This window comes from Ornithorhynchus anatinus, chromosome 16 (genome assembly GCF_004115215.2).
Source record: "Ornithorhynchus anatinus isolate Pmale09 chromosome 16, mOrnAna1.pri.v4, whole genome shotgun sequence".
In the NCBI taxonomy this organism is placed as follows: Eukaryota; Metazoa; Chordata; class Mammalia; order Monotremata; family Ornithorhynchidae; genus Ornithorhynchus; species Ornithorhynchus anatinus.
In genome coordinates this window covers 42,550,201-42,564,693 of record NC_041743.1, presented here as the reverse complement: position 1 = coordinate 42,564,693, position 14,493 = coordinate 42,550,201, and the positions used below count along the sequence as shown (strand labels likewise).

The 14,493-nt window shown below is 56.2% G+C and overlaps 1 protein-coding gene across 9 annotated transcripts in view; it reads right to left on the bottom strand.

Annotated features, from left to right (window-relative positions):
• The window catches only part of LOC100085192 (CYFIP-related Rac1 interactor A-like), a 37,302-nt gene that overhangs the window by 3,710 nt on the left and 19,099 nt on the right, over positions 1 to 14,493 (bottom strand). For 3 of the 9 annotated variants that reach the window (XM_029081254.2, XM_029081257.2, XM_029081256.2), the window contains exons 3-9: positions 9,352 to 9,431; positions 6,669 to 6,790; positions 6,306 to 6,411; positions 4,754 to 4,890; positions 3,964 to 4,041; positions 2,379 to 2,495; positions 1,543 to 1,622 (exon numbers count right to left, since the gene is read on the bottom strand). In XM_029081254.2, the coding sequence (XP_028937087.1) occupies positions 1,543 to 1,622; positions 2,379 to 2,495; positions 3,964 to 4,041; positions 4,754 to 4,890; positions 6,306 to 6,411; positions 6,669 to 6,790; positions 9,352 to 9,424 (713 nt within the window). In that variant the 5' untranslated portion in view covers positions 9,425 to 9,431. The other 6 variants (XM_029081260.2, XM_029081255.2, XM_029081253.2 and 3 more) reach the window with 6 other exon arrangements.

Genomic DNA, 14,493 nt, shown 5'->3' with positions numbered 1-14,493 from the left:
TGGGAATCGATACCTGCTCTCCCTCCCGCGTCGACCGTGAGCCCCACGTGGAACAGGGACTGTGTCTGGTCTGATTATCTTCTATCATCCCCAGCGCTTAGTACGGTGCTCAGCCCACTGTAAGCCCTTAATACCATCATTATTATCATTGATGATAATGATAATTTACTTCAGCCTCTTCTTTTTATCTCTTGAGGTTTACTCCAACTTATGTCTCCCTCGAGAGCAATGCAGTGGCATTTATTGAGGGCCTGCTGTGTGCAGAGCACTGCGCTGATCGATTTGGAGAATATAAATCAGATAGAAGACACAATCCCCGCCCTCGGGGAACTTTCAATTTAGTGAGGCAGACACTTAGCCTGGCTTAGTGGCAAGAGCCCGGGCTTGGGAGTCAGAGTCCGCGGGTTCTAATCCCGCCTCCTCCATTTGTCTGCTCTGCGTGTGACTTCGGGCAAGCCGCTTTACTTCTCTGTGCCTCAGTTGCCTCATCTGTAAAATAGGGATTTAAGACGGGGAGCCCCACGTGGGACAACCTGATGGCCTTCTATCTACCCCAGCGCTTAGAACAGCGCTTAACGAGTACCGTAATTATTATTATTAAATTGCAGAGGGAGAGTAACAGTGGATAGAAAATGCATAGGTAGGGGTTTGGGGACGTAGGGGTTGTGATGATGTGCGGGTGGGGGGCATTGAGTGGCCGAAGCGGCAGCTGGCTCACATAGGTTAGAGTGGGAGCTCCTTGAGGTCGGGGTCTGGGTCTCTGTGACCCCCCCGCCACGCTTAGCCGTGACCTCCGTGCCCGACCGTCAGACCGGAGGCAGGCCAAGGCAGGCAGTCCAGTCGGCGGGTGGACCCTGCTGGGACAAAGATGACCCCGGCCGATTCCGAGCCAGGTTCAGACTCACTGCCGAACTCCTGGGCCCATGATGACAACGGCAATAATAATAATAACGATAATGATCACTGTTGAGCGCTTGATATGTGTCAAGCGCTGGGGTAGAAACCAGGTAGACTCCAGAGTGTAAGCTCGTTGTGGGCAGGGAATTATCTGTTTATTGTTGAATCGTACTCTCCCAAGAGCTTAGTACAGTGCTCTGCACACAGTGAGCGCTCAGTAGATACGACTGAATCGAATGAATGAACAATCGGGCCGAGTCCCCGTCCTACGCGGGGCGCAGTCTAACAGGGAGTAAGACCGAGTACTTTATCCTCGTTTTAGAGATGTGGAAACGGAGGCCCAGAGAAGTTAAGTGTGAGGCGAGGCAGCAGGCAAGAGGCAGGGTCGGGATGAAAATCCAGGTCCTCCGACTCCCAGGCCCAGGCCCTTTCCATTCGGCCTCACTGCCTCTCCAGGCTGTTGCCCTTGTAGATGCCAGAATCCCGTAGTTCCAGACTGCTCTGGTCCCTGGCTTCCAAGCCCCAGGGGGAGAGTTAGGGTTGTGATGGATCACCCCCACCCCAACCCCCCATCGCCTCTGGGGCATTCGCCCTGGGGTGGGGTCTGGGCCCAGAGGCCGGCCCCCCGGGGAGGCGGAGACTCACGGGGTCTCCAGCATCACCCTGCAGACGCAGGCCATAGTGCTTAGACAGTCAGTGGTGTCTTCGATGGGGAGAGTCTTGTTCTGAGAATTGAGAGCAGAGAACGGCAGCTTTACTGACGCGCGTGATCCTCCTGCAGCTACCCGGTCCTCCCCGGTCCTCCCCGGCCTTCCCCGGATCTCCCCCGCCTCCCCTCGTCCTCCCCAGCCTTCTCCGGCCTTCCCCATCCCGCCCTGGACTTCCCCGGCCTTCTCCGGCCCTCCCTGACCTTTCCTGGTCTTCCCCAGCCCTCTTTGGTCCTCCCTGGCCTCCCCTAGGCCTCCCCTCGCCTTCGCCAACACTCCCCTGCCCTCCCCGACCTTCCCTGGCCTTCCCCAGGCCTCCCCAGCCCTCTCTGGCAGGGCCTTGCAGCCAGTGGGAAAAATTAACTTCAAGTGGGTCCCCTCCCACTACAGGTTCTCCCTTCCCATCCCCTCAGCACTGTACTCGCCCGCTCAGCTGTATATATCTTCATTACGCTATTTATTTTATCAATGAGATGTACATCACCTTGATTCTGTTTATCTGCTATTGTTTTAATGAGATGTTCTTCCCCTCGATTCTCTTTATTGCCATCGTTCTCGTCCGTCCGTCTCCCCCGATTAGACCGTGAGCCCGTCAAAGGGCAGGGACCGTCTCTATCTGTTGCCGATTTGTACGTTCCAAGCGCTTAGTACAGTGCTCCGCACATAGTAAGCGCTCAATAAATACTATTGAATGAATGAATGAATGACCACCCTTCTAACACTCCGTCTCGCCCCCGGGGCCAAACCCCAGGGCTCAGTCGGGCGGCCCCTTACCTCGGAGACAAACTTAGTGGTGGCGTTGCTTAGAGTTTTGAGCATCGGCGTGGCCTCTGCATAGAAGAGGGACATCCTGTTAGCCATTTCGTTGTTGACTTCACTCTCGGCATCTAACTGCAGGACAGGAAACAGGAGTGACTCTCGCAGCCGGAGGAGGCGGGGTGCTGTCGTGGCCCGGGGCTGCTCCCGTGTGCCCAGTCCAACCTGGCCCGACCTGACGTTATTATTATTAGTAATAATAATCATAATGTTGGTATTCGTTAAGCGCTTACTATGTGCGGAGCGCTGTTCTAAGCGCTGGGGGAGATACAGGGTCATCAGTTTGGCCCACGTGAGGCTCACAGTCTTCATCCCCATTTGACAGAAAAGGCAACCGAGGCACAGAGAAGTTGTGACTTGCCTACAGTCACGCAGCTGACAAGCGGCAGAGCTGGGATTCGAACCCATGACCTCCGACTCCCAAGCCCGGGCTCTTTCCACTGAGCCACGCTGCTTCTCCCGTAATTATATTACTATATAATGAATATAATGGTAATTATTGCTCACGGCCTGGAACTCCCTCCCTGTTCACAGGAAGCAGCTTGGCCTACTGGCAAGACCACGCGCTGGGGATTCAGAGGACGTAGGTTCTGATCTCTGCTCTGTCGCTTGTCGGCGGTGTGACCTTGGGCAAGTCACTTCCCTTTCATTCATTCGTTCATTCAGTAGTATTTATTGAGCGCTTACTATGTGCAGAGCGCTGTACTAAGCGCTTGGAACGGACAGTTAGGCAACAGATAGAGACGATCCCTGCCCACTGACGGGCTCACAGTCTAATCGGGGGAGACAGACGGCAGCTCTGCGCCTCAGTTACCTCATCTGTAAAATGCAGACTGAGACTGTGCGCCCCGTATGGGGCGGGGACTGTGTCCAGCCTGATGACCCTGTATCTACTCCAGCGCTTAAAACAGTGCTCGGCACATAGTGAAGGCTTAACAAATACCATCACTGTTCTTATTTCAGTCAAGCAGACCACTTCTCTCTAGGTTCCAAACGCTACCAAAATCACACCTCCACCAAGGAGGCCATCCCTATTTAATCTGGAGAAGCAGAGTGGCTCAGTGGAAAGAGCCCGGGCTTGGGAGTCAGAGGTCATGGGTTCAAATCCCGGCTCGGCCACTTGTCAGCTGCGTGACTATGGGCGAGTCACTTAACTTCTCTGTGCCTCAGTTACCTCATCTGTAAAATGGAGATTAACTGTGAGCCTCACGTGGGTCAACCTGATTACCCTGTATCCACCCCAGCGCTTAGAACAGTGCTCTGCACATAGTAAGCGCTTAGCAAATACCAACATTAATTAATTTCCCGTCGCCCCTCCATCTGCACTTCTGAATCACTTGGCCCAGTGGACAGAGCACGGACTTGGGAGTCAGGGAACCTGGGTTCTAATCCCGGTTCGGCCACCTGTCGGCTGAGTAGATTTGGGCAAGTCACGTTTTAACTACCCCCCTGCATGCAGTAAGGTCAATAAATACGATGGAATGAATGGCCCAGTTTAAGCACTTAACAAATGTCATTTTTTAAAAAATGAGAAGGCTCTTACCTGCAGATTGTTGATGCGGTTTCGGCTGATGGTTCTTCTGTAATAGCTAAAGTCATTCTGGATGGCCGGGTTGGTCATCTGGGAGACAGTCGAGGGGGGAGACACAGAAGGGACCACCGGTGACCTAGACTGGAAGCTCCTCCAGGGCAGGGACCTCTACCAACTCTATCGTACTATTTTCTCCCAAGCACTTAGTTCCCTGCTCTGTCCTCAGGAAGTGCTCAATATATACCCTCGGTCGACTGATTGATCGACTGATTGATTTCCCCTCTCCCCGTCCCAAGTCGTCTCGGGTCCACAAGACGCCCCGCACCCCCGACTCTCTGGAATCCGGCCGGGCAGCCGAAACTTCCCGATGAAGGGCCCAGATTGGTTCCAATTTCCCACTGCCGATCTCCCGGGGGAGGGGGGTGGGGAGGAGAAGAGGGGGACTTGAGGCGCTAGGGGGGTGGGTCAGAACCGGCCAACTTCATCTCCCGTTGCAGAGGCTGGGCGAGTGTGGGCACCCCCGGGGCCGGTGCGAAGCTTTAATGGCAGAACCGCCCCCCGGGTTGGGGGGCGGCTGCCCTGGGCCCCGCCCGTGTTCCTGAACACCATCAGAGGGGCCTGCAGAGGAAGACCCCGGAGGCCTCCCAGCGGGCAGCCCCCTGCCCAACTTCCCTGGGTGATGGGAGCCGGCCCCAGGCCACACGCCCTCCCCGGGGACCACCTGAGCCGTCCCCGCTCTGTCCGCCCCCATCTCCCCCGGCCCCGTCTCCTCCCACGTCCAGTGGGGCCGGGCAGCCGATACCTTGAGCTCGTCAAAGCTGAGCGTGAAGTGGAGGATTTCGGCAAACTGCTTAGCGAGGGCTTGCTCCCTCTCCAGGTGCTGGGTCGGGGCATACGGGGGGCTGGTCAGGGCCTCCAGCAGGCTGCGCAGGGCGTTCTCTGGCCGGAGGGGAAGAAGAGCACCGTGGGCTGGTGTCCTCTCCCCATCACCCAGTGGCCGCCCAACCCCACCACCTTCCACACGCTCTGCCCCTCGCCGTCCCGTCCGCCGCACCTGGCCGACAGGGGCATTCCCGCAGCCTCCAAGGTGCCTTTCCCCACTGTTCTGAGTGCAGAATTCCTGGGAATTTTTTTTAAAGGCACTGCCCTTAGCACTGGTGTAGCTACAGGATCACCAGGTTGGACACAGTCCAACCTGGGAATTGTAAGGGGAGGGAGTGGAATTGGAGAGAATGGGACCGACCAGGTTGCGGGGACGACAAGTTCTAGTCCCAGCTCTGCCACGTCTCTGCTGTGTGCCCTTGGATAAGTCACTTAACTTCTCTCATCTGTAAAATGGGGATTAAATAGCTGCTCTCTCCCTCTCCCATAGATAGGAGCCCCAGGTGGGGCAGGGACCGTATCCGATCTGATTGTATTAAAGCTACCTCAGCACTTAGCACAGCTCTTGGCACAAAGTAAATGCCAACATCAGCACTGCCCCATCCCCCTCCCCGACTGCTATCAAGGCTCATCTGGGAAGCAGGAAGGGGGAAGGAAGAGGTTGGGAGCACCATCGACGGGAGAATCTGAAGAATTCTTTTTTTGGAAAGACCAAACCAGGCAAAAGAAGCAGCATGACCCAGAGGAAAGAACCTGGGCCTGGGAGTCAGAGCACCTGGGTTCTAATAATAATAATAATAATAATAATGTTGGTATTTGTTAAGCGCTTACTATGTGCAGAACACTGTTCTAAGCGCTGGGGTAGAGCCAGGGGAATCAGGTTGCCCCACGTGGGGCTCACAGTCTTAATCCCCATTTTACAGATGAGGTAACTGAGGCCCAGAGAAGTGAAGTGACTTGCCCACAGTCCCACAGCCGACAAGTGGCAGAGCCGGGATTCGAACCCTTGACCTCTGACTCCAAAGCCCGTGCTCTTTCCACTGAGCCACGCTGCTTCCCCACCACTCGTCTGCCGTGTGACCTTGGGCAAGTCACTTCACTTTTCTCTGCCTCACTTACCCCATCCATCTGTAAAATGGGGGTTAAATCCTCCTCCTTCCAACCTAGACTGTTGAGCGCAATATGGGACAGAGACCTCGTCCAACCTATCTTGTATCTATCCCTGTTGTTAGTACAGTCCCCGGGAAATGGTAAGAGCTTAACAAATAGGATTAAAGAAAAAAGGGAAAGGATTCCTCCCCTTTCGAGTGACGTAACCTCCGGCGGCTAAAAGCGGGGCTGCCAGGCCGGAGAAGGCCCTAACTCACACCAGGCCGGAGGAGGTCAAGGACCGAAAAGGGGATTCGGGGCAGACGAGGAAATCCTTGTCCCGCACCTGAGAGGGCAGAACACGCCGGGGAAGTCAGCCTTACCGAGCCGAAGAGAAAACTCGTAGAAGCGCTTCAGTTTAGCCACTAAAGGGCACACTGCATTCCAGGCCTTCTCCTGTAGCTGGAGGTCATTGGGGTTCTGGATGGCCTACCAGATACAAAACGGACAGGAAACCCATGGGCACCCACCCCTGACCCCGCACCGCCTCGACGAGGTCCAAAAATAAGGAGGAGAATCCGGACCCCTGGGGGGTAATAAAACACCGTACCATCTTTCCGCCACGCCCACTTCCTTCTTCCCGGGCCCAGGCTTGGCCCCAAAGCATTCTAACAACGCGCCCTGCTGCCCTGCACCAACCTGGCATCGCCGCCCCGCCCCCGGAAGGAAAACCCCAGCCGTGCTACCTCTCTAATTTCCTGGCCCGCTCCTGTGTAGGACTGCAGTTCAGCCAGGATGGTTTGAGCTTCCTCCAGCACCGCATTGACTTGGTTCCACACCGCCGTCTCGGCCTCTGTGGGCTGGGCATCTACGGTAGATCACCCAAAGAGAACCATTTCAAGAGCCTTCCCGGGCCACCAGAGCCTCGGGTGTGGCTCCCGGGCGGCTGAGGTCTCAGCTCATCTAGGAACTAGGGCTCGGACGGAAAAACCCTCTCGCCCACATCACCCCCTAGGCCCCTGCCCACAGTCCAGTCCCCAGAACAGCCGAGGAGAAAAACGTCCCGTCGGGGAGCGGCGGGTAGGACGGTCAGTCGAGAGGCTTCCTGTCGGCAAGCTGTCGGGGCCTGAGCCTACGCATCCTAAGGGTCCATGAAATCCTCCTTGGCTATACCGTTTCTTGTCTGCCAGCCTGGAAAACTTCTCAGTCACGTCGCTTCCCGCCTACAGGTCCACGGAATACTTCTCCGCTACATCACTTCCCGCAAGTCCACAGCTTAATTCACCACATCGCTTCTCGCCTGCGAGTCCACGAAATACTCCTTCTCTACGTCACGTCCTCTCTGCAGGTCCATGGGCCGGTCCCTCGGGGCTCGGTCAGCCAGTCACGCATGAGTTCTCTAGCATCCCAGTTGATTCCCCCCACCTCCCCGTTTCTCTGATGGACTCTGGCACCTACAGGCTCTCAACTGAAAACGAAACCTGGAAAAATAAGGGTGAAGGAAACAGAAATGTCTGATGGAAATAACAACCCAGCTGGAGTGAAATGCCTCTTCCTTGTAATGAGCCCTCAGGCTCCCCGCCCCGCCTGCCTTCCCTCTTCTGATCCTGCTGGCACCCCGTCCTCTGGCAGCTCCCTGATTTTATTCGCCGCCTGCCTTTCCCTCCTGGAGGACCTCTCTCTCGGTCTCATTGCCGTCCAAATGTTTTCTCCCCAGTTCCTTCTCTTCCTTCCTGACCCAGTTCCATTTTTATTGACTGGCTCTCAGATAAAGGAACCAGGATTTCCTCTCTCTTTCTCTTTCTCCCCCCACCCCCGTTTCTCTCGCTCTCTTTCTCCTTCTCATGTCCTCAAGTCTTCCAGAGGCAAGGAGGACCCCCCCCCCCCCCGAGATCCTCCATTTTGCGGGGGTCTGGGCAGGGGAGGGAAAGCTTTTCAGCTGCCTTTGGAAGTAGGGGAATCCTGGAATGCTTCCTAAAGGAGGAAGCTCCATCTGCTCAGATTTCCGCCGGGGTTCCTTTCTTCTCCCCATCCTCGGCCTCTCCTCATTTGACCCTGAGTTGGACCACTGGCGGGGGGTTAAGCTGGAGCAGAACTGGAAGCAAAGAAGCTTTCCAATCTCTCTGGGTTTTTCTCTCTGGGTTTTCACGGCTGATGTCGAGCAACGGGGTGGCCTAGTGGAAAGAGCACAGGCCTGGGAGTCAGGAGACCAACGTGGATCTAATCCCAGCTCTGCCACTTGCCTGCTGTGTGACCTCGGGCAAGTCACTTAACTTTTCGGGACCTCATTTTCTTCATCTGTAAAATGGAAATTATATCCGTTCTTCCTCATCCCTAATAATTAGTGATAATTATAGTATTGGTTAAGCACTTTCTATGCCGAGCACCATACTAAGCACTGGGACAGACACAAAATAATCAGATCAGATGCAGTCCCTGTCCCACATGGGGCTCACAGTCTAAGTAGGAGGGAGTAGGATTTGATCCCCATTTTACAGGTGACAAAACTGAGGCCCAGAGAGGATGTGACGTGCCCAAGGTCACAGAGCAAACAAGGGACAGATTAGAACCGATAATAATAATAATAATAATAATAATAATGATAGTATTTGTTAAGCAATTACTAGGCGCCAAGCACTGTTCTAAGCACTGGGGTAGATACAAGGTAATCAGGTTTTCCCCCCGGGGGCTCCCAGTCTTAATCCCCATTTTACAGATGAGGTAACTGAGGTACAGAGAAGTGAAGTGACTTGCCCGAAGTCCCACAGCTGCTAAGTGGCAGAGCCGGGATTAGAACCCACGACCTCTGACTCCCAGGCCCGGGCTCTTTCCACTTGGCCACGCTGCTTCCCTTAGACTGTAAGCCTCAAGTAGGGTAGGAACTGTTTCAATCCGAGTCTCCGATATCCCAGCGCTTAGCTTAGTGTAAACTCATTAAAGGCAGGGAATGTTTCTGTTAATTCTGTTACATTGTTTTCTCCCAAGCACTTAGTATAGTGATCTGCACATAGTAAATGCTCAATAAACACAATTGATTGACAGGAAGCACTTAAATATTATTATTACTGTTACTATTATTATTATTACGTCTGTGCCGGCTGGGAGAGGCTGAGATGTGGGAAAATCCCCTCCGACTTCAGCGGCTGTTTCACAGGGCACAGACAGCAAAGTTGCTTCCATCCCTCTTGACCTCTGACCGCCTCCCCCAGCACCCCGCTTCCCACCCCCGGGGAACTTCATTCCAAGGAATTCACTCTCCAGGTCGGGGCCGCGGGATCCGGCGGAGGGAGAGGCCAGTGGCCGCTTCCGGGAGGGCGAGATGAAATGGCGGCTTAACCGATACGAACTCAAAAGAAGCAAAATGATGATAATAATAATAATAATAAAAGTAAGGGAATGCAAACGAATGAAAATAAAATCCAGTCTCACGTTCAAAGTCAAGGAAAAAATTAGGGCCATGTTCAAGCTCGTTATAAGTCAACACTTTAAGAAGGTTCCCCATGTGACACCTGCAAGAGAAGAGACAAGAGGAGAAGGTGTGATGGAGGGGTGGAGGGGGGAGTGTCCGGAAGGGCAGTACTAGATGCGAGGCTGGGGTCACCCCAGCAGAGAAATGTGGCAGGAAGAGGCGCGTGAAGCCACAGCCCTGACCCTACCCACCCCCCCCGAACCCCTGCCGCTCAATTTAAACACCCCAACTTCCCAACCAATGGCATCTCTGCGTTGAGGTTACCCCGGGACTCACCCGAGAAACCAGAGACGGACACTGAACCGCTTTCGGATTTTTTAAATTGGCTATCGCTCGGCACGACTGGTCCGAAACGACGTGCGTCGGAGTCCCAATTTTGGGGGCTTGGCCCACGGTGACCCTCTTCCTGCTCCCAGACGGGGAATGAGCAGTGGCGGATGGGAGAGGTGAACAATCATCAACCGGCCAGGAACAGAGCCGCTGTTCTCCCAAGACGGGGACGATTCGCCCGAGGTTCTGGAATGGGGAGGGGGCGGGAGGGTCCCGGAATCCCAAAGTGGGCAGGAGAGGAGCGGGCGTCCCGTCGGGGGAGCCGGCTCCGGCCGGCCGCCGACCGCTCTGACCGGGAAGTAATTTAGAAGCGTGGCCCGGATGCTGAAATTCCCCCCTCGAATCCTCTTCTTGAGAAGGGCGGCAGTGGACGTGATTGAATCGAGGGCCTTATTACCGTTTCCGGCCCCGGGGACCTGCTCTTTCGGGGACCTGCTCTTTCGGCTAGGATCGCCCTCCCCTCCGTTCCCCTTCCACCACGCCCACCCCACCTCGGGGCTCAACTGCATGCGAGCTATTTTCAGGTTTCCATTGTTCGGCCTTCAGGAGTTCGAAGGAATGAGAGAGCGTGTGGTAAACCAACTCGTGTGAGCGTCATCTCTTTCTCCCTTTCACGGCCTACTCGAACTCCGCTGCTAATTAAATCTACTCACCGCGATGCTATCGCCCGCTTTTTAGAGACCTTGATCTGGGTCGTTCTCTCTGCCGATCGGCTTGTGGTTTTGACAAAAAGCCAGGGCTGGCTTTCCCTGACTACAGTCGACCCGGTGAACTCATTGAGGAAAGTGAACTCCAAACTGGCTGGGGACCAGGTCTGGGAGGGGAGGACCGCCATCGAGTGGGCTGGTCCAGGCTTGACCGCATGCCCTGGGGCCGGGTCATCACCCACAGGATGACCAGAGGGGCTGGAGTGTGGGTGGGGAGGGGGTCGATACGGACCAGGCTCCAGTTCCTCTCCCCCACACTGCTCCCGTATTTCACGACTCTCTCCCTCCACAATTTCCACATCCCTCTCCGTTGCCCTCTCTTCTCCTTCTGCTCTCCTAAATCTCTGGTTTCCTCCTCTCTGACCCCATTCTTCCCCTACACCCGGGTCCCACTCCCTCCATTCTGTCCTTCTCCATTCCTCTCTTCATCTTTTTCTCCCCTGCCTCTCTGTTCCCCACCTCAGCTCTACTGGGGGGGTCTGAAAACACCTCCCCTCTCTCCCGGTCTCCTCTCTTCGCCCAAGGCCGCCGTGCAGATTAGTACAGGTCCGGGACCCCATGGGTATGAACCGGCAAGTAAGAGTAGATGCGATAATTGAACATGCAAACTCGGGACAGTTTTTTTCTCTAGACCTCCCCCCTCCCCCAACAAAGGACACTGGCCGGGTCAGGGCTGGTAAAAATGAGCGTGGGTTGGTAGGTTTGGAATCTGTCTGCAAAGCAACTGACTGACATCAGCTCTTTTCCTCTCTCCGTTTCCTCTTTTTTTCCTCCCTCTTTCTTCTCTTTTTCTCTCTCCCGGGGCCAATTTTCTCCCATCGCCCAGGGCCCAGGCAGACTGGGCACTTCAGCTGCATTTTCGACCCTTCCCTAAAAGCCCGAGATCTAGCCTCCTCGGGGTCGTCTGTGAAGTGTCTCGGGGAGAGACGTTGAGGTTTGTTTGCAGATTTTTCTATCTGCAGAGAGGGCCGGGCGAGTGGCCGGCTGTGGCCGGCAGGTACTTTCTTTCACAAACATATGGTCGACCCAGGAGTTGCTGGGAGATCCTGCAGGGCAGGAAATATCAGGTCAGGGTCCAGCGACCTTCCAGATTTGCAGGAAACCCTGCGGGGAGCACCACATTTCATCCGTCGCCTCTGGAGATCAGTGGCCTAAAGGGCTCAGGGCTCAGAACCCCTAGGACGGGAGCCCTCCAAAGCACTCCCAGCCCCTGCCGTCCCGAGGACGGCATCGATAGGGAAGTGGAGGGTCATCGGGCTGGGGCAGGGAAGGCTTTTATCGTCCCATTTTCCCTGCCTGAAACTTATCTGGCCCAGGTCAGCCTCCTTCCAGGAGGGAACTTTTGCATTTTGGTGGGGACTAGAAAGCCGAGGGGGGTCCTGCGGGGGTCCTGGACATGTGCAGGAAAGGGAAGACCGTCCCCCCCACCCAGCCAGGCTCAGGGACCCTCTCTCCCCTGCCCTCCGACAGGAACGGCTGCCGGCCTCTCCCAGCTGGGCCGGCGAGGCGCTGGGCAGGGGGCGAGCGGGGTCCCGAAGGGTAATAAGGCCCGGCTTGGATTTCCCTTTGGCTCTGGAGACCAGCGACTCCTCCTTCCAGCATCCGTACGCGCCTCCCAAACACAGGACGACTTACTTTCGAAATCCAGGAAAAAATGAGGACAGTTTTCTAAATCTTTGCCCAATACCTTTATCAGGTTGCCCATGGCCGGCAGCCCTGGGTGAGAGAAACAGAACACAGTGGAACAGCACGAGCACCGAGCGGCCCGGTGGCCAAACCGCCGGGTGGCCCCCGCTCCCCGGGCCTCCCCTTCCCTCGCCCCTCCTGCGGGTTCCTCTGCTCGCTACCCCTTTGCCCGGAAGACGGACCCCGGCGCCCCACGGGTCTCGGATCTTCCCGGGCCGTGCCCGCCTCGGGGGCCATGCCGGCCTCTCGGAAGTCTTACCTGCCCAGGTGCGAGGTGGCTCCGGTTCCCCGGCAGGCAGCTGTGGCCTCTACCCGCCCTGCCCCCCGCTTCGCCCACTCTGACTCCTGCCACGCCGGCTGGTCCTCCCGCGGGCTCCCCCGCCCCTCTCACCGCCCCCGGGCCCAGACGCCCGCTCGGGCCTACCGCTCTTTCGGCCGAGCCTGCCTCGACTTCTCTTTTTTTTTTTTTCTATTCTGGGTCCCCAGAGGGGAAGCGGAGCTCCTCGTTGTGCGCCTCAGCGCTTCCTGTGTGAGCATCTCATGCTGGGCCCCCTCCACGAGAGCCTGCCTAGTGTCTCCACACTTCCTCCTCACCCAGAGGAGTTGCCTCGACCACGCCCGGGGGTCCCGGGGGGGTGGGGGGGTCCCTTTTCCATTACGACCCCCGGGCCCTCTCCCTCAGGCCCTGCCTCTCTGCTTCAGGATCCTGCATGCTCTGGGGGTTGGGGAGGGGCTGGAGGAGGAGGATGGAGGAGGAGAGGGAGGGAAAGAAGGAAAAGTAGGAGGGGAAGGAGGAGGAAGAGAAAGGAGGAGGCGAAGGATGGAGGAGGAAGAGAAAGAGGGGAAGGGGAGGAGAAGGAAGGGAAGGAGGGGAAGAAGCACAAGGAGGAGGAGGTGGAGGAGGAAGAGAAAGAGGAGAAGAAAAAGGAAGAGGAGGAGGAGGGAGAGGAGAAGGGAGAGGAGGAGGAGGAGGAGACAGTGCCTAGCTGGCAAGCTGCAGACCAGTGAGGGGAGAGAGCGAGTTTGGCCTCTAGTACCTCTCCAGAACTTCCTGAAATGAACTCTGCCTGGCAGCATCGCCAGCTGACTTGGGGAAATCCGCCTTGCGCTGCAGCGGCCTGGTTTCCGCCGGCCGGGAGCCGCCCCACCCACCCCTCTGCCCGCTCCCGTTAGGGCATCGTCTCCCCCTCCCACCCAGGCCAATGCGAAACTCAGCACTTAGAGGCTCGGCCTATTGGATTGTATACTCCCCGCGGGCAGGGCACAGGTCACTTGGCTTGGTACTTCCCCGTAAAGGTTTGGTGGAGTGTACCGTGCCCAGAGGCCGCTCAATAAATGTTCCCACTTCCACCTTGAAGGCTGCTATCACCAATAGTCGGGGCCTGCGGTGTGTGTTGGGCCCAATAATAATAATGTTGGTATTTGTTAAGCGCTTACTCTGTGCAGAGCACTGTTCTAAGCGCTGGGGGAGATACAGGGTCATCAGGTTGTCCCGCGGGAGGCTCAAAGTCGATCCCCATTTTACAGATGAGGTAACTGAGGCGCAGAGAAGTGAAGTGACTTGCCCACAGTCACACAGCTGACAAGTGGCAGAGCCGGGATCCCAGCCCCCAAGCCTGGCTAGCCCCCTTCCTCCCAGGTTTCTGATCCGCACCTGCTCGCCTGGAGCGTGCCCTCCCTCTGCCCCCTCGTCCCAGGTTTCATCGCGGGGCCTTCTTGGGGTTCCGGCCGTGGGACCGAAGCCATCGCTCTTGTCTCCACGGCCCACCCCCGGCCCCAGACGGGACGTGAGCTTCAGGGTAGGGCTGCCGGGAGGTGAGAGGCGGCCGAGCGGGCGGAGCGGAGGAGTCCTCTCCCCCTTCTGGCCCGTGAGCCCGTCGTCGGGGAGGGATTGTCTCCAGCCGCTGCTGAATGGTACTTTCCAAGCGCTTAGTACGGTGCTCTGCACACAGAAAGCACTCAATAATAATAATGCTGGTATCTATCAAGCGCTCACGATGTGCAAAGCACTCTTCTAAGCGCTGGGGGGATACAAGGTGACCAGGTTGTCCCACATGGGGCTCACAGTTTTCATCCCCATTTGCCAGATGAGGTCACTGAGGCACTGAGAAGTGAAGTGACTTGCCCAAAGTCACCCAGCGGATAAGTGGCAGAGGTGGGATTAGAACCCATGACCTCTGACTCCCGAGCCCAGGCTCTTTCCCCTGAGCCACGCTGCTTCTAATAAGCACCTTCTAATGCTTCTAATGCTCAATAAATACAGATTTATATGACTGAATGAATAAATGACTGGACTCTAGACAGTCCCTCTAGACTGAGAGCTCGTCATGGGCAGGGAATGTCAGTTAATTGCTGTTCTGTACTTTCCCAAACGCTTAG